This window comes from Dysidea avara, chromosome 2, assembly GCF_963678975.1.
Source record: "Dysidea avara chromosome 2, odDysAvar1.4, whole genome shotgun sequence".
Taxonomy (NCBI): Eukaryota; Metazoa; Porifera; class Demospongiae; order Dictyoceratida; family Dysideidae; genus Dysidea; species Dysidea avara.
The window spans coordinates 53,761,579-53,788,798 of NC_089273.1; the positions used below are offsets into that span (position 1 = coordinate 53,761,579).

Consider the following 27,220-nt stretch of genomic DNA (forward strand, 5'->3'; position numbering starts at 1 on the left):
GTTCCTTAAGTTGGGTTTCTACCTTGGAGTGGCACCGCAGCGAGTCCTTATACGATTTCAGAGCTTGTGCCCGAGCTTCCATGATCTCGTCTTCCAAGCTAAGAGGTAATCACTTCTAAAGCAACGTGTAATCACGTGACAGTGGTTGCTCAAAATTATGCTCACGCGAACAAAATTAAATGGCCACCAGAAAGTACTGAAAGATCTTTAACTCTAAGTGAGAGCGACTTCAAAATTGAAAAGACTTCGTTAAATAAACGGAAATTTGACACTAACTCTGCTTGTATTTCGTGAAGAAAGAACTTTGGAAGTTGAAACGGAAGAAATTGTAAGAACTGAAGTAAACGTTAATTTGGAAATAATTAGACATTATCGTTATGGTGTAATAACGTGACTATTAGATACACTGGAATACTAGAGTGAAGTTGTACAGGTTAGTTTATTTCCAATGTTGTTTATTGTGTGCTAAATAAAAAAGCGCGCATTGTTACATCCACCCGCACACTGTTTTATTGTTGTAATCTTTTATCTCCTTTTACTCCATAACACTGATGATGGCTATCACTTTGGACACCGAGAGACTGTGAATAATTCTTTGTGCTGACGTGTTTACTTATTTGACGGCAAGAGTACTAACATCTACAGTGATACTGTGCTAATAAAAGGTAAGATGTTGCTTGTGATAGTGTGCGTGCGTGTGGGTGTGAACCTTACCTCAGTCACCTCTTAACTGAGACCACCTCTGAATAAACTTTTGAGTACTCTAATGTTTGCAAGTATTGGTAGGATTGGACAATAAATGAAGATTTGTTGTTAGTGTAATTTGAGGAGTTATCAAGCTACAGATACTAGATATATGGGTATAACGCTGTGTTTACATATAACGCTGTGTTTACACTGCAACTTGAATACGCAGATGCGATTCAGTTCAGATCGACTCGAATCAACCATCACCGTTTACACGACATGAGACAATTCGATTTCTTTAATTTCAGTTTTCAAAACCACAATCGATTTTTGTAAAGTGATAGTAACAAGGCCAGTAAACATGCCATCGCGTATGTTTTATCACGGGTTTCTTTCACGAAGAATGGAAGAATCACACTCCTTACAAGCGAGGTGACGTCGTAGTGCAAGGCAGAAGGCTACTTTCATCGTATTAACTGTACTATTGCAAGCAGCATATTAATTCCTCTTTGGAAAGAATGCTAGAAGTGTCTGGATGTATGCCAGATCATCAACATGGTGGGACGATGTTGTATTGAATCGTTTTAGTCCCCGTGATTGGAGGGAGAATTTCAGGGTGAGTAAAGCAACATTTGATTATCTTTGTCACAATCTACAGCCATTAATTCAGAAGGTAAATACTAACATGAGGAGGCCAGTCTCGGTTGAGCGACGTGTTGCTGTAACACTCTGGATATTAGCCACACCTTCTGAATATCGTAGTGTTGCCCATTTGTTTAGCATAGCTTGTTGTACAGTTTGTCAGATGGTGCATGAAACCTGTAAGGCTATTGTCAATATACATCAACTTCCCTACTGGAGACAAGCTAACAGCTGTAGTTCAAGGCTTTCAGAGCAAGTGGAATATACCACAATGTGCAGGTTCCATTGATGGTACACATATACCCATTACACCACCAGCAATGAATCATACCGACGACTATAACCGCAAGGGGTGGTACTCCATCTTAGCACAAGCTGTGGTTGATCACAATGGATTGTTTACGGATCTGTGTATTGGGTGGCCAGGTAGTGTACATGATGCATGAGTGTTTTCTAATTCCATGCTCCATACCAAAGTTACTAATGGTGAATTACTTCCAAGGTCAAGATTTAGCAGTACGGGGTGAAACTATTCCAGTTTATCTCATAGGGGATTCAGCATATCCATTGTTGTCTTGGCTTATCAAACCATATGCATTCTCCTCGTCATTGTCACGACAGCACAAAAATTACAACTACCAGATTTCAAGTGGTAGGGTAGTGGCTGAGATGGCATTTGGAAGATTAAAGGCTCGGTGGAGAAGATTGAACAAAAAGATTGAAATGCATGTTGATAATGTACCAAATGTTATTCTGGCCTGCTGCATATTACATAATGTTTGTGAAATTCATAATGATGAATTTAATGAAGAGTGGCTAGCTGATGTAGATTTAGAACAGCCAGATGACACACATGTTTCTACAACAACCACAGATGGTGGTACGATGTGAGACATGTTAGTTAATTACTTTGAACATCATTAAGTATTTATATTCACTGATTTGACATACACTTGGTTACGTACATCATTTACTATTTCCTATAATGATTGTTGAAATACCAGTACTAATACATACTCTAATAATCACAATGTCATACTACATGGTATGTCTTAAAACTCATGTGTAGAACCAGGAGGGCTATAGTATAGACTTGATGGTGCAGTTGGGGGAGATGGATGATATTGAGATGGGTACATGTTACTGGCTCCCATACCACCCTGCAGCATCTGAATTATTCTTAGCTGGTGCTCACGCTCTTCAAACTTAAGTCGTTTTTCCTCCATTTCCATAAACATTCTGTTGCTACTTTTCAGTCCATCTGACATCGTCTTTACCACTTTGGTCATAAAATCTTCTAGTATTTCCCCTTTACTTCGTTTCTGCTTCTTTCCTTTTATTCCCACTTTATCTGTCACAAAAATTTCATCAGAATCTTCTTTCACTGAGCTGCTACTGCGAGGAGGGGGTGCACTACTCACACTTCCAGTACTACTACTGCTACCACTCTGGTTGTCTGAAATATCAGCTTGTGAATTGCTTTGCTGATATCCTTCTACATCTGTTTCATCACTATCCACGTCACCGTGGTCTGAGAGAACTGACTGTAAATCTAGTGTCTCTAGCAGAATGGGGGGACGAGTAGCAGGACGCGTTGCCAGTATTTCATCGTTTGTTGAAATGTTTCCAATCAGTTCTTCCATGCCCTGTCAAATTTCTCTTGTCTTTAATCTTCTTGTATTCCTGACGGAGTTTTTTTACTTTCGTTCTACACTGTTCACCCGTCTTCTCGATGTTATGCTCAGCTAAGCTTCTTGACAGCCGTTCATAAACATGTTTATACCGCTTACAGCCCTCCAGTTGTTCCTGGATACCTTCCTTGGCCCAACAGCTAATCAGTTGAAAGACTTCAGCATCAGTCCAGTTCACCGCCATTTTCAGTGAGTTGCACGCTTAGCCGCCAAAGTTATTAGTGTTCACATAATCACATAGTACTTCGGATTTATTCACAGTTTTGTTTACACGCAGCTGTAAATCGGATTGAATCCTAGTGGACCACCTCAGATAGGTAGCCCAATTCGAATTTGCATGGCTCGATTCGTGGTCTGTTTACACTTCCATATTAATTGTACCAAATCAAATCGTACCAAATCAAATCGTACCAAATCAAATCACACCACAATGGTTCGAATTAGCAGTCTAGTATAAACGGGCTGTAAGGCAGCGAAATTAAATTGTTAATGTGAGTTGCGAAAAGTTTCAGCTGGTATTGAATGTTGAGTAGAAATTCCATTCCTTTGATTATGTTATAACTGTACCTGGTCACTTTGCTTTAATATCGCCTTTATTAACAGTCATGAGAAATTTGACGTCAGAAAACAATACTTGAAATATAGGAGTTCCCTAAATAGAGCTCCTGTGACATCATTATGAAAAAGGCTTATTAGTCTTACATGGCTCTAAAGACCACTTGTTCTCTGTTATGATGTTTACTAGTTGGAAGCTATATCAAAATGGTCAGCGTAAGTGAAGTCTTTATCCCACAAAGTTTTGGTGCCACTCGACCATGACAAACTATAGTATGAATGCATTGAGTTCATTTAATAACTCACAGATACATTTACACATGATTTTGAAATTAGGCTTGTTTGTAGCACTGCTTGACTCACTAAAATATTTGCCTAACACAAAATTTACGGCCAATCAAAATTACCACCATACATTTCCTATGGGTAAGCCATAAAAGTGCACTGTCCATTGCAACCCCTTCCAAACTTGTAATGTAGCCAAACCATACATGCCTGTTGTTGACGCTTTTACTGTCACCACTAATCATCTGGTTGGCTGAAATGTTAATTCTCTTGAGAAAAAAAAATCCACTTTTTGTTTTTAGCTGTTTTTCAAGATCCAGTTCAACTTGTACATGCTATACACCATATCTAACTGGTTTACTAAATATTTTGTGCTTTTTTACCATGTCTATTTTTTTCCTTCAGCACAATCAATATAAGCATAGTGGTGCTGACAGTGAAGCAGGCTCAGGAGATCTAACCTTACACGTTATCGTAATGTTGAAAAGATCTATAATAGTTGAATATTGAATGTTAGTAGGTGCTTATAATTTCCAATTGATAAGATGTTACAGAGAAATAGTGGTTACAGTTGGGAGGCTCTGCTCCACTCCATTGGACAGCGTAGAGGGGAGACTCCACTCTACAGAATGGAATGAGGTGGTGAGGAGACTCTGCTCCTCAGTGCTTGGCTCGGACAAGCCTTGTTCCATGGTGGTCACTCTTGAAGAAATCTTGCTGAGCTCATTGCTGAGTAGGGAGTGGTTTGACACCATTTCTCTATGTATTAACTCAAGCAAGGAAGCTAGTTGAAATGACTCGTGAGAGCGGCTCCATTTGTGATGGCGGTGATGCTTCTTGTGGTGCCGGCGGTGAGAAGGAGAGTCGCCTGACGACATGACTAACGGATCCTATCACTCACTTCATGAAGCGAGAGAGCCGATTGGTGTAGGGACGTGGCAGTATTTATAATTATGGCAGTTGTGGTGATGTCACTTCCTTTTTTATTGATCCTAAAAAAGCTTTCTGAAATAAGGAAAATTAGGCCAAACACGTTGATATGTGATCCGAGCATTCCTAAATGTAATACCATAAGGCCACTTACTCTGGTTATAGTGACCACCCTCAAGTCCTTCTGTTGTATACTTGTACAGTGACTCATGTGACTACTGGCATTAATGTGTTTAACAAGTTACAGTAAAAGACACATTTCACTCCATTTTAGATATCTCATCACTGGATGTAATTATTAGAAATGATTACTACTCAAAGCTTTTAATAGTACCCTATGATAACTAATACCCTATGATAACTATTACCTATGATAACTAATACCCTATGATAACTCCTATCATAGTACACTCTGCTCCTAGGAACTAATTGACACTACCATAATTAGAGGTAATTAGGTGTTGCACCTTATGTGAACTCAGTATCTATGAGTATGCATCAGATTTCTATGGTGTGTGTACGGTAGTCTATCCTCCACACATGCGCTTATAATTATAGATGAATAAAAAATTAGAAATTTTAAAATAGGAATAGGGATCGCTGAAAAAAGCCACAAAACAAGAAGGGATCGCTGGGGTGGTAATGTAAACCACAAATCCCTATTTTGACTCTGCCATAAATCTTTACTTACATGCTCTGTCATTTTGAGGTGAGTCAAAATAGGGATTTGTGGTTTACATTACCACCCCAGCGATCCCTTCTTGTTTGGTGGCTTTTTTCAGCGATCCCTATTCCTATTTTAAAATTTCCAATTTTTTTATTCATCTAGTTTGTGTATTTTTTATTAATTCAGTAATGGATTATGAAGAAGACTGTTGTGAATTGTGTAATTTTGCATTCTGCATAGTAACACCGTCAACATTTCAGTACACACATGAAACTGATCAAATTGCAATGTGCATACAGACTGAAAAGTCTCCTAATGTGAGCTACAATGTACATTACTGGTGCCTTTAATAGCTGTCAAATTCAGTGCAAGGATTGTTGTTATACACTTTACTGCATTATACATCAGGGTGAACTCCCATAGGGCATATGTAACACCAGTATACAAGAAAGGCCCGCGTACTAATCCATCGAACTATAGACCTATATCATTGACTAGTATTTGCTGCAAGTTGTTGGAACACATCATCTCCTCAGCAATATCTTCTCACGCTATTGACCACAATGTCATGTGTACAAATTAACATGGACTTCTTTGATTGATAATGAAAACTGTGGTGAACAGTGTAATTTTGCATTCTGCATAGTAATGCTGTTAACGTTTCAGTACAAGCATGAAACTGATCAAATTGCAATGTGCATACAGACTGAGAGTCTCCCAATATGAGCTAGAATTTACATTACTGGTGTTTTTAATAGCTGTCCCGGTTTGGGCTGTTTCCATCCAAAAACGAAATCAAAAATAGGTCATGGACATGAAGAAGGACTCGGTAACCATGGCTATATAGTTTATAGCACGAAAAAGTGGATAAGTTTTGCTGTACATGAGTGAAACAAAATATTATTATAAATTATATAACCAAGTACTAAGAATAATACGAAACGTGGTTAAAATTACGTCTTAAATAAATAAATAATTAATAATTAATGTTTAAGAAAACTACGAGGCTTAGAGACATGAACTAACCGGGGATAGATTCGCCTATGAATGAAGGCACAAACGTATAATCGTCGCTCCTGTTTGTGCTGATGACTTGACCATACGTGTAATTCTATATAACGCCCAGTACCACACCCTTGCTTAATTACTTACATATTGCGCGAAGAAGATTAGTGATTCCCGTGCAGGAGAGCCAGAAGCCACTTGTGTAAACAAGAAGATTACAAGTAAGTTTTTATGTTTGTAACATCTCAAGTCTCCATGCCAGCTGCCAGTGGATTCATTCACGTAAATAAACAATACAAGAAAACATTAAACTGACTTCTTTACAATAAGCTTACAGTTACATATAAAATACAAGTAAACAATTTTGTCTTGTGCAGCTGGCATGGCGAACTTTCTTTGTGTTGGTGTCAGGCAATTCAATACGTGCTTAATCTTTTTTGCCTTCACCTGGCGTAGCTACTAGGCTCTAGTGGCTTGGCTGTCTTCCTTTATCTGGTTCATCTGGCTTGCATACGCCTACAGCATTGTGTAGCTATCTCCTACAAGTTGTGTATGCATAACTATAGTGTGTCACCCATCACTGTGCCATTGCTACATCACTGATGAACCTTACTTAGCTCTAGTTGATGTTGATATGCATTGCTGTATATTGGCTAATAATTTTTATCTGCATGGTGATGTTGCCTATAATGTATTGCTGCATACAATACTGCAATAATGTATAGTTCTCTCCTGTATGTTTTGTATACATATACTTTGTACACATCACTGTGCCATTTATACCACACCAATGATGTACTGGCACTTAGCTACTGGTGGCCATTAGTTACAATGCCACTATTGTGTTATATCTGTCACTACTGTGACATATTGATTTGATTTGGGGATAATGCATTCACCACCTAATAGCCTCACGTTGGTATATGTACTTGGTTGTATGTGACGCGGTCCTAGATAATAAGAATAATAATAATATGAACCCACTATCGTCGTTCATGATAAATAGATAAGTGGTACTAGAAATCAATCTCTGTGTCTAGAAATGAAGACTACTGTACATATAATATGTGACCGGATCTGCAAAAACCCGACACAGTAGTGCATTTTTCGAATTCCTGTTTATTAAATATTTATAATCTACTTAGCCAAGTGTGTTCTCTAGCAAAGTTTCAGCCTCATATGGCAATAACTTTCAGAGTTACAGCCCTGCAAAGTAGCAACAACAGAAAAATGGATTTGTACAGCAAGTATAGGGAAAATAAATTACAGGCGCTTACTAAAACGGTTGTAACTTACGAAAGGATGGATGTACTGAGCTGAACTTTTCACCATCGTGTTTGCCATGAATTAGGAAATCATTTACTTGGTAAGTTTGCCCTTTTATCGCCTTTCTTCACTGGATACAAAGGCAAAATTCGTGAAGAAAAATCGATTGCGTACGATCGCTTTGACGTGACGTAAACAAATGCTCATAACTTGTGAATCCTTGGGTCCGCTACAATGAAACAAAGATTTTCTAACTCCTCTTGAGTAGGCGAATAAGATGATATCCAGGTTTTTATTGTTAGTCCCTTCCTTCACTACGAAAGAGTCGTTCAAAAAATTTATGGAATTTTTTCAATAATACGCAAATATTTCACCAATTGTTTTAATGCTTTATACTGGAAATTTAGGCTTGCACTATTGTGTCGGGTTTTCGCAGATCCGGTCACATATTAAGTATGAAAAATAACTGTTGTGTATAAATGTAAAAGTGTATTTTGAAAATTGCCGTGCCGTGTCCATGTCCGACCATATCCGCCTTTTCCAACTACCCCAAGTCACTGGTTTCATTAGTTGTATAGTCATTATTGTAATCTTGTACATGACCTTACAATAAGGTAGCACCACCTGGTCATTTAGAACCAGGTATTGATTTGAGTATTAGTTAGACATGGCTCAAATCAATGTCCTAGTTAGGGAAGCAAGAAAACATGGAATACACAACAGTGGAATAACGGAATAATCGAAAATTACATTCTAATTATTTATACTCTCAATAGGGTTTATACATTGTTTTATTGAAGGTATTATGAAATAGTCCATGTGAAGCTTTAGTTTGTTCTTTGAAGTAAAAATCATACAATTTGTGATAGTCGTACTAGACACAGTGAAATAACAAAGTGGTAGTGAATTAAGTGTGACTTGTTGTGTTTACTGTTCTCTTAATATTATTGGGTATTGTAGTATGTTGACTGTGTTCACCTTGTTAATGTTTGTAATTGTATGCTTTTATTTTTGTGCTTACTACAGTCAATGTTTACCTTCTCATCAAAATAACTTGACTGTCTAATCAAGAGATCTTTGTAAGAGTCATCAAAATATCATCAAGTCCAAAAATATCAACAAGCTTGAAAACAACTTTGAACATCATTGACAATTTGTCCTAATAATTTACTTGATCAATTGACCAGATGCAGCAGCAACAACAACAACAACTAAAGCCACACCTCCTTTCTGCAAGCAGTCACACCTCCAAATCTGTGGTGACATCATCAACACCCAAACCAGTTACTAACAGGACTAATGAGGATTGTTACTTTTTCTTCTATTCTACCTGTACCAAGGTGAGTACTTAATTGTACACCGCACGGCTTCAATATGACACTAAGCTGGATTTCACTGTAAGCCACAGGGCTATATTATGGCATTAAGGGTGCTCATGGATATTTGAAGCCATACAATGCGTGATTTTGTACTGCCTCTTATAACCAGACAACGTGTAAAATGAATCCATATGGTACTTATATTGGTATTGGTTCCCCTTCTCTTCAACACAAACCAAACAGAATTTCACTAGCCTTTACCGTTCTATAGCTACGTGAAATTCTTTCCAGAGCGCTTAAATCGAAACTAGTCCTTCATCTTTACCACTAGAGCGCTGGAAATTGCGCTAAATATACTAAAGGTTACAACTCACATATCTATGAAAAGTATTAATCCATAGCTTACATTGATAATAAGTAAGCCCTGAAAGTGTGTTTCACTAACCAAACCCTCGTGTTTCCATCGCCATTACTCGCGAAGCCATAGTGCTACGGACAAAATCTTTTCATAGTCCTGTAGAGAATTTATCTACCTATCTCCGTACAAAATTTGAAGCTTTTACGGCTATCACTCAAAAACTAGTTTTATTTTTAGTAAACATGTGCAAAGATTGCGTGCGCCCAACATTATTGATATAATAACCACACAAATTCCTATTAACCGCAATCACCAACTTTTCAAAATAACATGTCATAAACGCTGTTCAAAACACAAAGAAGCTCTGTTTTCTTTTCTTCACACACGGGAACAGCTTCTTGCTACGCCTGGAGTCTCCAGCAAGCCCGCCTTGTGATTCCAGCTGGTAACATAGTCCCCTACATAAGCAGCTTACAATTACAATACAAACTACCAGCATACCCTATCACTCGAGAAAACAATGCACGAACGCATGTTAGCTACAAGCGAAACATGCGTTCACACTCACACTTGTCGCCTTATAATAACACTTACTTTTAGACTAATTCATGCTAGTGTAACTCTTGATCCATCAGACAATCATTTGCTAACACTTCAGCGATGATTTTAAAGTAAAAAAACATGCTGCTCTTCCTCGTGTTCTCTGGCGCAAAACACAGGCGCTTAACACGGATACTACAAGTATGCATAGTAATGCCAATTATGATGTAACAGCGGCATGTGGTTTCTGGGCTGGCACTTAAACGGCTTCAAATATCAGCGAGCACCCTTAAGCACAGAGAAGGTTGGTCACATATTATCAAACATCTTATGTGATCTCTAAGAAAAGTAGTACTGATATAAAATATAATCTAATGTGTGAAATGATAAATTGTGACCTGATCTGCTAACAGGGATCTTGTAGCCTTTCACATTGACTAATCATAACTCCTTGTATTATTAATCTATCACCCACCAAGCAATATGTACCGCATTATATCATCACATGTATGCCACATGATGTCATCACATGTTCTGTACCCCCTCAGGGTAACAAGTGTCCATTCCGTCACAGTGCAGCAGCCCTGGGTACAGAGGTAGTGTGTGACCTCTGGTTAAAGGGTCAGTGTACCAGGAAGATCTGTGCCTTTAGGCATGGAATAGTGGATGTGAGTTTGTGTGTAATATTGTGTAGTGTGGTGTGTGTCTGTGTCTGTTTTTTTATACTGTGTATGTAGTGTAGCACTGTGTTTGTGTTTTAGAAAATCTTTAAATACACTAGATCACCAGTGGCACAGTCAAGGGTGGGTCTGGGTGGACACCCTAAGACAACAGTGTCTGTTTGCTACTGCTATTATGAACAAGAGACAAATACTGTATACCTTGCCAGCTACAATATTTTTTATTGTACTGTATCAGCAGCTGATATTATTGAGAAACTGTAGCATTCAATAATTACCAAACATGATCTAAATATTTCATTGCTTTCTATTTAATGCACAGTATCACATAATCAAATTTTTATATAGAGAAGACAGGAACACAGGGAACTAGGATCCAATACTGAGTTGTAAGTAACAACACTGATTATTTTGTTGGCACCAGACTAACTGTTGCCAACACGTTCACCAAGCAGCCAATGGCAATAGAAAAAAGCCAACACGATGGCCACAACTCTAGTCTACATATGTATAAACGTGTTTATACACCTTACTAGCCTGATAGCCTAGACTCAACCGTAGCCCATCTTTGATAATGTATCAATACAACTGTTATGTTCTAAATAATATCCTTACCATTACGTTTGATTGTGGCAGCCAGTTTTTGTCTTGCCACTATACTTGAGTTTAGTCAGTGTAGAATTAGACTAGTATTGCTTATAGTAGTTTACTTAAGCAGTTTATTGGCTGCTTTTTCTTTGCTTGAGAGAATCATGATCAATTGGGTGATCATGATCAATTGGGTGATCATGATCAATTGGGTGATCATGTATGCTGAGCACTACATGATGAGAGAGTGCTATAGCCCATAACATACTGGCTTTGGTCAAACGCAATGTTTCAAGTGGCTGAGGTACTGTAGAGTGAACCTTCAACTCGGTAACTCACCTACCTGTAGAAACCTGGCCTTTATGAGAGGTATAGCTGTCCTGTGAGACTCTTACCAGTGAGTGGTTTGTAACAGTTATCCAATGTACACTTGTGCTCTGCCTGCACTCGCTTTCGGGCCTAGCAGTTCTCAGGCTGGTGTGTTTATATCAAGCAGAGCACTCATTCCCATTGTATAACTACTAGTAATAAAGACAACACGTGGTTATAAGGGTTCTAGATCAGCACAAATGGCTTACCATTGGCTGCTTTGATTGGTCAACAGCATTGCTTGGCCAGAAAATGACCTTTGGCTGAATGTTATATGTGACCGGCTGAGCAAAAACTGGCCATTTTTGCACATTCCTTGAATTCCATTTTATTGCATCTCAGTAATCTATACAGTGTATATAGTAACATCTCAGTAATCTACAGTGTATATAGTAACAAAAGAGTGGACAGCCAAAGTTTCAGCCTTTTGTGGTGAATGGTCTTGAAGTTATAGTGCTTGACAGTTGAACAGTGATAAACTGGATTTGTACAGCAACAATATAGGAAATAAATTACAGGTGCTTAAATAATCGATCATAACTCACAATTAAAACAAGCTATGAAGATGGGATTTGGCTCAACCTGTGCACCATGAACTGGCAAATCAATCAAGGTATAGTGGTTTCCCTCTACATTTTTACCCAGTGTATTTCAATACAGTTTTATGGTAAACTGTAATTTTGCAAAAATGTCCAGTTTTTGCTCAGCGTGTCATATATTTGTACAGTGTGTAACCACATGTGTGTTAGTGTGGTGTATGTGTCACTGTGTAGTGTGTGCAATTGTTATATTCTCTGACCTACACAGAGACAACGTTCCATGATCCCTTGTTACTGGGAGAGCACACCCTCAGGCTGTCTGAAGCCACACTGTGTCTTCCAGCACACTAAACCACGTCCTATGCTGAAATCAGCTGTGGAGAGAGTACAGGAGATCAAGGAAGTGGAGAATCAAGGTGTGTGTAGTGTGGTCAACACAACCACCTACCATATATGGTTATGAGGGGTTAGCAGGACACCCTGCCATATATGGTTATGAGAGAATTATGTGGTTTCATGATATGTGATTGCATAAATTATGAAACCACATAATTATGTGGTTTCATAATTATGTGGTTGCATGAATTATGTGGTTTCATGATATTGCATTTGTTAGTGACTTGTTTCAGTGTGAACTATTTAGCCATCAAACAGTGGTGTATCTAGACTTTCTCTGTTGTTATAGAACTTTGCGTGGGCGAGATCAAAGGAAAAGGTGTACTTTAAATTTCGTTACGGACATTTTAGGGCAAACATTGCTTTATTGCCCACAAAGAGTGCTTTAACTACTAGTTAAAGCACCGCCACACGTACAATATGGAAATATAAGCACGAGGGCGTGGGCAAGAGACTAATATAGCACAAGGCGAAGCTGAGTGTTATATTAGGCTAAGGACCATGCCTGTTTCTTATTATACAAGTGTAGTGGTGCTTTAGCTGGTTTAGAGTGCTTTCTTGTTGTCTTGCTTGGAGCGTTCGTTTCGTGAATTTGAACCTCATCAGGTTTCGGCCAGTAGTTTTTTGGCCACGCAAATGGAAAATATAGCATATTTGAATGCGTTATGGAAAATGGAGCACTCTTTTAACTTTGATCTTGCCAAAGCAAAGTACTTTAATCACACATTAAGGTACTTTGTGTTGGCGAGGTCAAAGCAAAAAGAGTGCTCTATTTTCCATTCATGCGTCACAATAAAGTACAGTTATGGAAAATAAAGTACAGTTACGCATTGATTGGAAAATAAATACAAAAACAAGATCACATGTGTAACATTTCTAATGGCCAAAAGTAGCCAAAGAGATACTATTTGCTTGTATTACTACCACAACTGTACTACAAAGACACTTGCTGATTGTCTGATGGATAGAAAATGATGCGGTTCGAATTCACGAAACAAATGCTCCAAGCAAGACGACAAGAAAGCACTCTAAACCAGTTAAAGCACCGCTACGCTTGTACAATATGGAAATAAAAGCACTCGGGCATGGTCTCGAGCCTAATATAGCACTCAGCTTCGCCTTGTGCTATATTAGTCTCGAGCCCATGCCCTAGTGCTTTTATTTTCATATTGTACGTGCGGCGGTGCTTTAACTAGTTATAAAGCACTCTTTGTGGGCAATAAAGCACAGTTGCCCACTTGCTTTAGTGCAGGCTAATAGCCTGTGGCACTCTCGCCAGTACGACTAATCACCCAAGCCAGTGTAGGCTGATAGCCCTCGCCATGCTGAGTGGTCAATCACCCCAGCCAATAAACTTTCTACCACTGGATTGTTTTTATAGACACATCTAAATGGTTCGATGATGGGAGGGAGAAGGTGACGTTGCTGTTCGTTTGTTAATGCAAAGGACAAGTCCTGGAGATGTCATGGAAATACTTCACCATGTGACTCACAATAGAATCGATTGTGGGTTGTGGCCAATACATGCCAAAGTGCGCGATGACTGCCAAACTATGGTGAACTACGCGTGAGTTACTAGTTTGTGCTAATAATTCGTGCAACGTGTATTAATTACGAGTCCTAGTGTATGGTGAAGCTACACAACTAGAAAATTTCGTAAATCATTTAAAGCATTGCCTTGCTCATGTTGTATGAAAAATAAAGTACTTGGCGCGTAGCCTCTATGCTAATAAAGCAATTGGCTTTGCCTCATGCTTTATTGGCATTTTGGCCGAGTGCCTCGTGCTTTATTTTTTCATAGCAGTAATGCCTTGACATATACATAGGGCATAGCTAGGACACTGTATATGATCATCTAGGGCAGGCCTCCCAGAAAAACAAGTGAAGTTTAACAGCTGCAAAATGGCAACTGAGACCATTTCAGCTACAAAAAAAACACATGCTTTTAGAACTTCATGAAGTAGTTTATTTAATACGTACACTGTATAGGTTAGGAACCTAGACCAAGGCTTTTTGTGGTTTTAGAAACCGAGCAAAGCGAATTGAAGAGCCAAGGGTGTGGTTCCTAACCGACTTAGAAAATGCGAGAGTTATATCACTATGTAGTAGGTGGAACCATTGTGGGATTGAGTTATATGTTGTTTCAAAATCGTCACAGTTTTAAAATCAGTAGAGAAGATTGAACGTGTTTTCAAATTAAAGCTTGTAGCTAGCTACATTGTCGCTGCTGTTAGCTGGTGGAGAGTGATAGCTACTGTGACAATAAAGTTAAAGCCAACACTACCAAGGATTTAAAGTAAGTGGTGACAGTGAGTAGATTGTTGTCAACGGGTTAATAATACTTGGTCTGGCGCTAGCCTTCTGTGACCAAGCCAGTATACACACGATTTCATACCTACATAACTTTTTTTACAAGAAACAAATAAACATTCTACAAGAAAGCTTACCTGTTTAGTTCTTTTAATGGGGAGTCCGTTTAAAGTAGAGTAAAAGCATTTTAAACAGGCTTAAAACACTGACGGGTGTTAAATAGAACTCTGCTATATTTCTGGAATTCTCCGTTTATGATAGCAAACGTAACTACAACGTTACAGTCTAGCTCCCATAATCGAATTGGTGTAGGTGCACTTATAAAAGGAATGGAGTAGGTCAAGCTCTGTTGGTCTATTGGCTATTAGCCTGTATATGCTTTGCAGGGCATGTATAACAAATCAATGATCGAAAGTGAGAGTTGCAATTGCTTTGTGGTCTATCTGCTAGCTGGTTTCTAACTATTTTAGAAACCTACTAGCAGGTTTCTTCATGGTTTTTAAAGACCTCATTATCTGCCAAAGATCAAAGCATACTATGCGTAGCATTTTCTAAATATTAGTTTAACCTGTTCAGATTGTACAGTAACACTAATGACAGACAACACCACACCTATATGTGACTGTCTCAGCAAAATACTCAAATTGTTCACACAACTTCCGAAATTATTTTATTTTTATCAGTATTATTTGTAGTATCCAAGGAATGGATCACCAAAGTTTCAGCCTTCTGTGGTGAGTAGTTTTGGAATTATGCACATTGGTATAATGGTGGTTTAGAAATGACGACGATTTTGCTTACGTTTACTGCATCGTAAACAAACACATGTGACACGCATACTGTTGGTGCTACAGAAACGAAAAGATTTTTAATTTAGATTTTTTTCAATATGCATGCTTGTGTGAGCAAGTCGGGTTTTTACTGAGACGGTTGCATATTCATGATGAAATGCTATGATACGGTGATTCAACTCCAGGAAGACTAAAAATCATCCTTATTACTCAATCATCAACAACAGAAGTGTTTCTTTTAATCACAAGCTCGATTGTTGGGCATTAATTAGAATCATTGTAAGTAATGGCTCTATATCAATAAATTTGGTGAGTAATTTAGTATAGAATAAGTTTCATTTGTTAGATAATGCAATGACCCATGAAAAGCTTGTGATTGTGGGTTTAGTAGTCTTCAGTTTGGTAGGGCACTAGCCAAATTCAGTAGGGCCTTTGCCCTACAAAGCCCTGCTGTAGATACGTCACTGGCATTAAATATTAGTGGCAAGTTTCCCCTACTAGGGACTCTACAGTCGTTGAAGTGTCTCAAATAATTTTGTAGCATCTAAATATGCTCCTTCAAAGAAAGTGTCAATTTATGTCTGGGTGGACATGACCATATTTAATTAAGATAAAAGGAATAGCTAAGCACAAAAGGCAATCATTTCTCAGAACCACAAAAGGTACTTCCCACCAGTGAGTTTGTTGTTGTGTTGTAAAATGGTAGCTGTGTGCTGCTTCGTTTGGCCTCTAGCTGTGGTCAGGCAAGAAAAATATGTATCAGAAATGTTTTCTTGTTTTTAACGCTGTACATATTTAATGTTGAATGGAGCAAGACTATTCCTTACGTCATTTACGTGAAGGTGATTTTTGTCATATATAATATTCTATGATGGTTTTTTGATGTAGCATTTTTAGCTGTATCATAAATAGCATACCACCCCTGGATTGGAAACTAGTGAGAGCCACTGGTTACAGGCAGACTTTGCACCCCTACCCCCCACGTCCCTTCAATAACAAGACAAGATTGTCTGGCAAAAACAAGACTCACCACAGGTAAGGGTTCTTTCTTGAGATGTTTTGGAAACCGACAGCGAGTTGTGAAGCAATTGGCTCTTTATTGCGTGAACAGTACAAATGAAGATGAAGGCAAGATGTGATAGTTTGGACACATTCAAGGAAAACACTGGAATCCTGTATGCTACGCCATTCTCACCCAGACCAGTCTACAGAGCATTATTTGATGACTTTGTGGTATAAATTGTGTAGCGATACTGTTTAGAATCATAGAGTAAATGTGATTCCCATCTCAAAAACCTACCAAAGAATTTATGGGAAGGCAACATCACAAGTCATTCTCATTACAAAACAACCGTTACGCTGTAATAGGATTAAATTTATTAAGGCGTGAAACTAGCCTAAGGACATGTTCTTGTACAAAGTCTATGGGCACACGACGCAGTTTCCAATCCAGAGGGGGTATCTATGGCAGCATGCATCACTTTTACCCTACCAAACAGTACTATCATATTGCATGATAATAGAACAGTCTTTTTAGAGTTAGTTAAACAAAGGTAAACAGTGTTATTTGTTACATCATGTTATTACATCATATTATGCAGTCAAGTTATCATCAGTCAAGATCAAATCACTGGATCAAATCAAAGTAGAGAAGGAACAACAACCTGTTACTGGTGATGTCATCAAGGGAAGTAGAGAGGATCAAAGTGATAATAATAATAATGAGGTGTGTAGTGTGTGGGGGAGTATGTAATATTTCAGGCCAGATCTTTGTCTGTCTGTGTGTTTGTGTCTCACATAAGTTGGAACTTCCTAATGTCCACTCCTTCACCTGTTGGACATGGTACAGCCTCCTGTGGGTTACTAGTCCTGCCCCAGGAGTGCACTACTCATAGCACTCGAATAGTGTACAGGTGTCTCAGTTGTTTTGGATAGACATGATTGTGGGTACAGCAGAAAAAGATGGAGTGTATATATGATGTATTGTAGTGTATTTGGAATTTTAGGTATAGTACCTACACAGTCACCCACAATGACCACAAGACATAATGTGTGTAGTGTGTGTTAACTTATTGTTGTTGACATGTGTATACCCTTCCTCACACTTGTAGGTATTACTACAACTCAATAAACCAGCTTCCTTCAATAATTCCAAGCCAACAATGTCTGTTAAAATAACAACCAGTAAGCGTCAACCTGTTCCTCCAAAGATTAAGAATTTCTCAGCGATTGCCATGGATACCAGTGAAGCTGTGAACCCGTATAAGTATGTTGCCAAGGACATGGACGATAACAGCCAATCAGGAAAGAGGAACAGTGACACACCCCCAAATGTGTTTGATGTGATGAAATTGTTTAGAGAATCTGGTGGTGAGCTTTAATTAGACTGTGATAAATAGACCCTTTGTAATTGGGGATGTGAATATCTGGTCATTTTTTACTACAATAAAGAGGTCATCATCTTTCAGAGGTTGTAATGTATTGAGCCAGACCAAAATCTTTGTCCTTATATGGAGGTGTTGTGTCCTTAATGTGGAGGTGTTTTCTGAGCATTTGATTAGATGTTTTACTGTATCATCTCACAATAAGACTGGAAATTTTAAGCAGTGTATGGTTGGTACTACACTACCATATGGAGGGAAAGTTTAGTGCCATTAAAATATTGCGAATTTGGCAAATGACCATGAATTCGCCAAAGTTTTCCCATCCAAATATTTTGCTAGTGAAGAAAACAGCAAACCAAGCCTCGAACTGAACAATTTTCTACTCAGCCAAGGGCTACTGGGCCATGCATCACACTAGAGCCAAGCCTGCCTCGGCTACTTCACTAGGTAGCTAGCTAGCTGTATCCATGATCCTCAAACCTCACTTCGAAACAGGCGTGACAAGTAGCTAGTGCTACCATATGAAGTACAATATTCACTATTCCAGATGGTATAGATCTACTGTCTATATAGTACTACCTTTTAGTTGATTGCTGACTCCAGGCGCACTCCAGATCTTTGCTTCAGGCACAGCAATTAGTAATCTAATTAATTAAATAGGGCGTGCGCTTTGCTAACAATTCACCAAAAATTTTTGCCAACAGTGATATTTTGTTTTGATTTACCAAATTTTTCCTCCTCCAAAGTTTCATTCCATACAGTAAATGAATGCGCATGCGTGCGCGCGCACACACAAACACACACACACACACACACACACATAGTGGTTAGGTTTATGAGAAGAATTGAAGGTATGATGGTTACTTTATGGGCTCACTTTTCACAGCCTATAGTGTAGTTCAACACTCTCCCATTGTGTAATAATTTAGGAACAGCTGTATGACAACACTAGTACTATGGTTATGTATTTGTATTTCAGCTAAAGATGATCACCTCACTAAATCCACCAGTGATGAAGTCATATTAAAGTCCACCAGTAATCACCATGACGATGATGATGTCACCATGACATCACCAGTGGTAGTCAATAGGAAGAGGATTAGATTACACAAAGAAGAGGATGATTTAGCGCCCCCAGTGACTAAAAAACTGGCACCTCCAGCTAATAAACTGGTAAATATGGTATAATTATACAGTAATACAATGAGGAATTGTGTGGCCACCTGTTTAGAGCCTAAAGGTCAACTTTAATTTAGAGTTAAAGCACCGCCTCGTGTGTACGGAAAATACAGTACAAGGGGGTGTGTCAAGGGGCTAATACAGCACAAGACAAAGCATTCGCCTCGTGCTGTATTTGCCTTGAGACACCCCCCGAGTACTGTATTTTTCATACACACAAGCAAGGCGGTGCTTTAAGTGTTATATTGTACTTCCTGGTCATCTGGATTGGAGCGATTTTCTCTAGTACTCAAACCGCTGTGATTTTCAGTGATAAGGATATCTGTAAGTGTTTAACTAATCTATTTCTATTCGTAGAACAAACTAATAATTTTAGCGATTTACAATGTCACGCACGTGATCAGTCGTGCTGTCTTAGTGGAGTCGTGTTTAAAAAGCTTCGTGATCAGATGATCAGTAAGTGTTTATACAATCTATTCCTAGCCGTAGAACGAACTTGTAGGATTAGTTTGGGTGATTTACAGTGTGTTGTTCACGTAACATTCCTTAAACAAATTCTCCACATAACTGTACTGTATTTGCCCAATTAAGCGCATAACTGTACTGTATGACTCATACAATACAGTTATGCAGTGGATTAGTACTGTATGGACAATACGATACGCGGCATCACTTTGATCCTCCCACGCAAAGTACTTCTAGGTGGGGTAACTTAATTCTTATAGGCCACAACAACACTTAGATTATAGGTTTTACGACTGAATTCGTCGCCTTTGCAATTGACTTCGTCCCATTTGCAGTACGAGTTCATCGCCTTTGCAGTAAAATTTGTCCCGTTTGCAATTTAATTCGTCGGGTTTGCAGTTGATTTCGTCGCTAGAGTTTGTCTCATTTGCACAGGAATTAGTCCATAATAAGATTGGCAGCTACAGTAAACATGAAAACAAGATGTAGCAGCTACTCCATGATTTTGTTGAAGTACAACTGTTGTAAACAACTCTTTATAGGGTGATAACTCTATGGCTTCTTCAGCCATATTTGCAGCTGTGCTCTCCATTGAGGATGGGTGTGGTTACTCCCCAACAAGCTAAATATCTTGACAGACAGCAAATGGCTTTGCATATAACCAGCTTCAATTACTCTCTAGAGTCTCAAGTGATATTCTCCATGGTGAAAATGATTCACCTTGTGATGAGCAGCTGGTTTCTTGTAGTCAATGTAGTTATGACAAATTCTTGTGCAAACGCGACGAATTCTAATGCAAAAGTGACAAAATCAATTGCAAAACCGACGAAATCAACTGTAAACGGGACAAATTCTACTGCAAAGGTGAATAACTCTACTACAAACGGGATAAAGTCAATTGCAAAGGTGACGAATTCAATTGCAAAAACCTGTAAAAGTCTGTTCACTGCGCTACTTTGAGAAGGTTAAATGAACACTGTAACTACAGTGGCTTATTACTCGCAAGAGTTGTACAAGGCCTGATGGAAATTTTAATGGCATATTGAACTGAACTTGTTGCAAGGTGATAGGAGCAATCGCCATCGAGTTATGGATGATTTTATAAAGGTATGTAAAGAGTTTGCGTGTTTCCCTACTGAAAAGTTATGTTTTGGCCTCACCGTTTAGCATTAGGTTAAACCCCTAGGTATCATTTTGCTCCTTGTTACATCTTAAGTAGAATGATGCAAATTGCGTAGCCATAGGACTGGTGCTTCAAACGTTACAGCACTTTGTGCAAGGCATGCCAGTTCTCTGTATTATGTGGGCTTAACCCTTAAACCTGCACGTAATTTTAAGGAATAAATGATTACACAGAACCATTATGAATGGCCCCTCTAATCAGACTAGCCTAACTATATTAGCCTAAAGCTATTACCAACAGAAGTTTATTCATTGGGCTACTTAAGGAAGTCTAAATAGCCACCGGCTTACTTGTTATGGAGCGATGAAAAATGGCTACTCGATTTTTCGTTATTTCTCAATACCTGTGACAGCAACCATATTAGCAGATCATGTGAACTATTGAATGGAGAATCACCTCGTGTTTATTTCACACGGATCTGATTAAGTAGGGAGTTTTGCATATTTATTTTGCATAACAATAGTTTTGGGGTGGGTTTTGGCCCCGTGCTTTTGTGCTAGGGTATACCCCTAGGTACCATTTTATTCCTTGTTTAATGACAAATAAAATGGTGCTAATTATGTAGCCGTAGGAAGAATGGTTTATAAGTTGCTTTGTTTATAGCCATTCATCTGTGCCATTTTATCAGTATATGCGGGCTTAAGGTTACGGTTTAGTCACGGGCAATCATTCAAACTTTTGAATGCCTATCGATACTTTTTGAGAAGCCCATAAAACCAGTTTAGCAGTGTGAAAAGTCTTAAATGAAGGAGAAGCCCTTCATATTTAATGTTTTTATGTAGCTACGGTGTAGTTTGAGGCAGGTGGAACACTACAATTTGTTGTAGTAATACAGGTAAGCCAGCCCTTACATTGCTCAGCTCCAGCTGTCACTACCATGTTTTTCTGCTGCCAAATACAGCAAAAGTTGTATTCTCTATTGACATTTCTGGGGCATAGTGATACTGTATATTAAATTTATTGGGTCCTAGCTGTGGAAGCATTTTTGGCATGTTTCTTCCCAGTGACTCAGATACAAGCCTTCAAAGAGCTTGTTTCACTTGAAAAAACTACTGAAAGTTCAATAAAACGTCTATACAACCAGGAACTTTAAAAATCGCTTCCACAGGACCTAGATATTTTAGTTGTTTAGTAACTTGTGTTGAAATTATAAGGATTCAGTAATCTGTTAGTCTGGTTTTTGGCAGCATGTTTTTATAAAACATTGCTCTATTGTGGACCACACACCCAAGAACAGTCATTGTTCTGTAGTAAAACAAACAAGCACAATTAGTTGTATTGCTAACACAACTACTATTCAGTAACCTAAGGGATAATTATTAATTAAATTAATAAGACCAGCATGCATCTTTGCTCACTGCAAAACCTTGAACCTCTGTCCTTTTTGTCTAATTTCCTTTCTTTTGAAATCTTGTGACATAGGTGTGTTACTTACAGTAAGATCTGATGTCCCACTTATCCCATTGTCCCACTTATCAAAGTGGTCTTGCTTATTGTTCACATTCATCTATTACTGCAGATAAAATTCAAACCCACAAGTGATAGTTCTGGGGTAGACTTCACCATTAAATCACTGGATGAGATCAGACGAGAGAAACAGATGAAACTAGAATCTGGTACGTGTTGTGTATGTTAACTATTTACTGTTTGTCACTGAACATTTTAATAGATAATAACAAAAATGAGACTAACAAGACTTCCTCAGAAGATGGTAAATATGAAATTATGTAAGTGTATTGTATATCACATGAAATATTTCATTAGATGATGGCAAAGATGATAGTATCACAAGTGATACCAGAACTTATTCAAGACCAACAGGTACGTGACCACCATCGTATTGTCTTAATTATTCACAGGAAGATGTTTCAATAGGCAGTAGCAAATATGATGTAGCAGTCACCAAGAAGACTAAATTAGACCATGACATTAGCGTTTCTAAAGATGGTAACAGATCGTCGCATGTTGCTAACAATAGTAACAGCTCACATGATGCTACTAATAATAGTTCCTCTGATGAAGATCGTAACAGTCAAACTGAACCTGTTAGAAGAGTAAAGATCATCAAGACCCAAACATCTAAAGCTAGAACTAGTAATACTGTATCATCATCTGATGATCAGATGGTCAATACTGAATCAAGAAAGATCAGCACTGTGTCAAGAAAAGTCAATACTGGGTCAATAAAAATTAGTACTGGGTCAAAAATCACCCCCGAGTCAAAGCAAGCTATTAAATTAGATCAAATTAAAGTCAGGTCTGGATCGACAACTGATGGGTCAACTCAGATCAACGATGAGTCAAGGACTAATACTGAGTCAGAAATCGATTCTTTGTCTACGAAAGTCAACCTTGAATCAACCAAAGTGAGCAATGCTAACACTGAGTCCTTGAAAGTCAAGCCCACATCAACACAGAAGGGTAGAATCATCAAGATCAAAAGAAGGAGAACAAGTGAACTTGATGGATCATCAACAACGTCAGCTGGTATGGAGAATATAGTATTGGAACAGAGTTGTGAGAGGATATCTGATCATCCAGAGGAGTCCAGATCTCCAGTCTTCATTCCTGAGCCAGATGCAAGAACAATGCTGCAAGCAATGTTAGTATCATATAGCTAACTAACTACTCAAGGGTTTAGTTTGTAACCAATACAAGTATAAGAAAAAATTAGGAATTTTAAATTAGGGTAGGGATAGTGTATAGTGTTGCAATATTCACAGTAGGGATATTCACTTTCTATTGTTTTACAGTATTTGGACATTACGTACTACTCTGATCCAGCTTGTTTCAGTACTTTTTATTGCAGCACTATACACTGTCCCTACTCTAATTTAAAATTCCTAATTTTTCTTATACTTGTTTGTGAAGTTTTTTTTTTGCAAGCTCATGACCACTAAATAGCCTGCTTTTCACAAAACCATAACCCAGTAATTTACCATAACGACAATAATCTACATAAGTGGGCGTGGCTCATGAAAGAAGCAGGGCTATGCTATAACGTAGAGTAACATGTCCACATTTAATTTAGCACATAGGGTCAGACCCGAATAATTGTATACACTAAACCACTAAATAATAACAAGACAACCAAATATGATAAATACAGTTTAAATAAGTAGTTAGTTACAAAGAAAGTAAGTATTACAATCCATACAACTATTCTAAACAGTCTCCTTATTGAGTGTTCTTTTCTTAGGCTAGATTTATCCCAAATCTTGTATCATGTGTATACACACATAGTGAATCACACCACACTTCTGAAAAACAGTCGACTATCATCTTTGACTGTCTAAGCTGAAAAACAGTTGACTGTCATCCTTGACTGTCTTAGCCAATCTATAACAATTAATCTAGTGGGATTCAAAATGTTACTACCAACTCAAGGATCCATGAAACCATACATAATAGACACCCCTACCTGGATTGGAAGCACACATATAGTGCCCATACAAAAGTACGCCACTCCGTGTTTCGCACCTGAAGTTTGAAACACTCTCACTCGAAGATTCTGTTTTACTGTCTGGATACAGCTCGGTTGTTGTAACTAGTAAGTTTAGTAGATTGTTTCTTGGGTGATGATTGGCCTACTACTGGTATAGGCGTTCTCCGTATAAAAAGTATTTGCACATGTTTGTGAAAATGGTGCGGTGAACAAGTCTAGTTTAAGGATGATGCTTATTAGTTACTAGTGCTACGTATACTGGTATGGGTTTCATGGTCAGTTTAGCCAAGTTCACAAATCCCACCTCTTGTATCAACCTTTCGCATTTGTCAAACTTCTAGCTAATACACATCAATACACCCACTATGAATAGGCCAAACCTTATATTCCACAGCGGTGCACCTTCTACTCACCAGTAAGCAAAACATGTGTTTATAAAATCTATACTCCCGGTTCTGTGTAGGGTGCGGAGCGTGGATAGATTAGATGGCACTTAGAAGTTTCCAAGGATGTCTATTATTTACAAGTATTTCAAAATTTTTGAATTTATAACTAGAGTGGGGACCATAGCACATCGATAAAAAGTATTGAAACAAGCTGGAGTAGTGCACGATATTAAATCACAGTAAAACAATAAGAAGTGTCATAGCTGGAGTAGTGCACGATATTAAATCACAGTAAAACAATAAGAAGTGTTATGACACTTCTTATTGTTTTACTGTGATTTAATATCGTGCACTACTCCAGCTAACACTTCTTATTGTTTTACTGTTATTTAATGCCCTGCACTATTCCAGCTTGTTTCAATACTTTTTATCGATGTGCTATGGTCCCTACTCTAGTTATAAATTCCAATTTTTTTTTTGAAATCCTTGTTTGTTAACTTTTTGTCAATAATACTATGATAGGTGAAGCATACTGCATTTGAAATTGTGCAGCGCCCCAGCTATATCGTCTGAAAAGTGAAGTATCCATTACGCTTCATTGTCAGCTATGTTCAACCTGTTACACAGTAGTACGAATCAAGAACTGTTCGAAAAGCATCTCTGTAACTCGCGCATACTGAAAGAAAGGGTTGGTGCCACGTGCCCTAGTTATATAAATTATCGTCTGAAAAGTGAAGTATCCATTACGCTTTGTTGTTGGCTATGTTCAACCCATTACACAGCAGTATGAATCAAAAACTGTTTTAAAAACATCTCTGCAATCGAAGTAGCCACTATGAAAAATACGACGATTTTCATTACAAAGGGAAGCTACCACCAAATCGACACTTTTCACTGTCAGCAAAGATGAATGGGACACAAAGGAGGACACTGGTAAGTCCATGAAGAATGCATTGTACATACTGCAAAGGCACCTCTCGGGCTGAAGCAACGTCAAACAGTGAAAATATCAAGTCCGTAGTCTTAGCCGTTATCGAGTTACGCTTGTCTGAAGGCATCAGGCAGTCAGTAGAAAATTCCGTTGAATAAAAATTTTAAAATTTTGTGGTAACTTGTTGAAAGCGTTTCAGATCGATCTGAAAGCTAGTTTGGGCTTAGTTTCCTAACCGATACTGCCTCATCGTCGTCTGGGAAAATTGAGGCTGTTTTTTTTGGGTGATGTTATTTTGTGGGCCATGCCTACTCCTTTGTGGTCCCTCATCTTTTCTGATAAGAAAAAAGAGACTTTGTAGCAATATGTAGTATGTGAAGGGACCTCTGTGGGCATGCCTGTATTAGGTAGGCTCATTGTACTATAAAACACTTGACAGAAGTAGTAGCACATTAGAATTATACTGAAAGCATGTCAAATCTGGTTGTAGTGGTGAAATAAATTATAATTCACAGCCCTATTAAAAGGTACTTACTTGTGAGCTATATCCAGTCCCTCCTTATATGGGTGTTCTAATAATAACATGATGTTTATTTGTAGTGAGGCTGAGAAAGCATTACTACGGCGACACAGTGATGGGGATCACATGATCAACCTAGACGACGAGATGGACCAGTTGTTAGCTGAAGATCAAGTGAATTTATTAGAAGCTGATCTCACTAGGAACGATGATGACTTGCTATTGGAAATGGAGAATTGTATTAACTAGCAATGGATTTATAAATATCTGCTCTATATTTGAAATATTTTATTATTCTGTACACTTGAAGTACTTGTTGTCAATTATTAGAGGTGTACCAATAATCAGATCAATTATTATTAACACTTTACAGTGACCAGCACAGGTCTGACAGCAACATGTGCTGCAGCCTTAGGATTACCTAACCTAATTTCAGGGACTTAGACTTAATGACTTGACTTACTGATAATTATTGGCTATACAGTGGAACCTCTCTAATATGGACATTTTGGGACCACCAGAATTTTTGGTTATGTAGAGGTTTTCCTCTTTTAGAGGTAAAAATGTATTAATCAGATCTGTTGGGACAAAAAAAAAATGTCATTATGGAGGTATTTTCTATTGTGTCCATAAGAACACAATTTTATCCTTGAAATATTTAGACCTCCATATATAGTCTAATACAGTTTGGGACTGTTTGCAAAAAAATTATTTTTTAGCAACATTGCTGAACCTCGAAATATTTAGGCTATACGGTAACTGATTGGCTATATCATAATCATATCATCACCTTGTTATATCGATAGTATCGATATGTTGTGGTAATATTACTATTGTGTCCTTAATTCAGGGAGTTTGTTAGTGAGGTTTCACTGTATTGGCCTATATCTGGTCAGCAACTTGTGTAAACAACAATTAATATGTATAATTTGTAAACATATTTATGGCCACCTGTCTGCTAGCAATTCATGTGATCAACTATCAGTGTTGGGAGTAATGCGTTATGTAATATTATTACTTTTGTGGTAACAAAGTAATTAATGAAATACGCTATAAAAACAGGTAATATAACTCAAGTTACTTTACTTACAAATGTAACATGTTACCTA

General features: G+C 38.1%; 3 protein-coding genes across 3 annotated transcripts in view; 2 read left to right on the forward strand and 1 right to left on the reverse strand.

The window, feature by feature from the left end:
• The window catches only part of LOC136247681 (26S proteasome regulatory subunit 10B-like), a 41,000-nt gene extending 40,834 nt beyond the window's left edge, over positions 1–166 (reverse strand). The window contains exon 1 of the mRNA XM_066039511.1: positions 1–166. Coding sequence (XP_065895583.1) covers positions 1–82 — 82 coding nt within the window. The 5' untranslated portion in view covers positions 83–166.
• On the forward strand, positions 154–26,473 carry LOC136247680 (zinc finger CCCH domain-containing protein 11A-like). The gene is made up of 13 exons (XM_066039510.1): positions 154–433; positions 581–665; positions 8,755–9,068; positions 10,494–10,613; positions 12,390–12,537; positions 17,220–17,344; positions 17,730–17,988; positions 18,982–19,175; positions 22,349–22,445; positions 22,499–22,540; positions 22,594–22,650; positions 22,705–23,431; positions 26,192–26,473. Exons 3-13 carry the CDS (start codon positions 8,916–8,918, stop codon positions 26,358–26,360), a joined length of 2,091 nt encoding a protein of 696 aa, XP_065895582.1. The 5' UTR covers positions 154–433; positions 581–665; positions 8,755–8,915; the 3' UTR covers positions 26,361–26,473.
• Positions 1,720–2,220, forward strand: LOC136248242 (uncharacterized). Its single transcript, XM_066040052.1, has one exon. It carries the CDS (start codon positions 1,720–1,722, stop codon positions 2,218–2,220), a length of 501 nt encoding a protein of 166 aa, XP_065896124.1.
• Positions 26,474–27,220: the final 747 nt, after the last annotated feature.

What these genes read in the sequence shown, in the direction of transcription:
- LOC136247680 (XM_066039510.1), top strand. Translation starts at nt 8,916, where the DNA reads ATGCAGCAGCAACAACAACAACAACTAAAGCCACACCTCCTTTCTGCA. An exon ending in TCTATTCTACCTGTACCAAG is followed by an intron (nt 9,069 to 10,493) that starts GTGAGTACTTAA and finishes GTACCCCCTCAG; the next exon opens with GGTAACAAGTGTCCATTCCG. An exon ending in CACCTCCAGCTAATAAACTG is followed by an intron (nt 19,176 to 22,348) that starts GTAAATATGGTA and finishes CTATTACTGCAG; the next exon opens with ATAAAATTCAAACCCACAAG.
- LOC136248242 (XM_066040052.1), top strand. Translation starts at nt 1,720, where the DNA reads ATGGATTGTTTACGGATCTGTGTATTGGGTGGCCAGGTAGTGTACATG.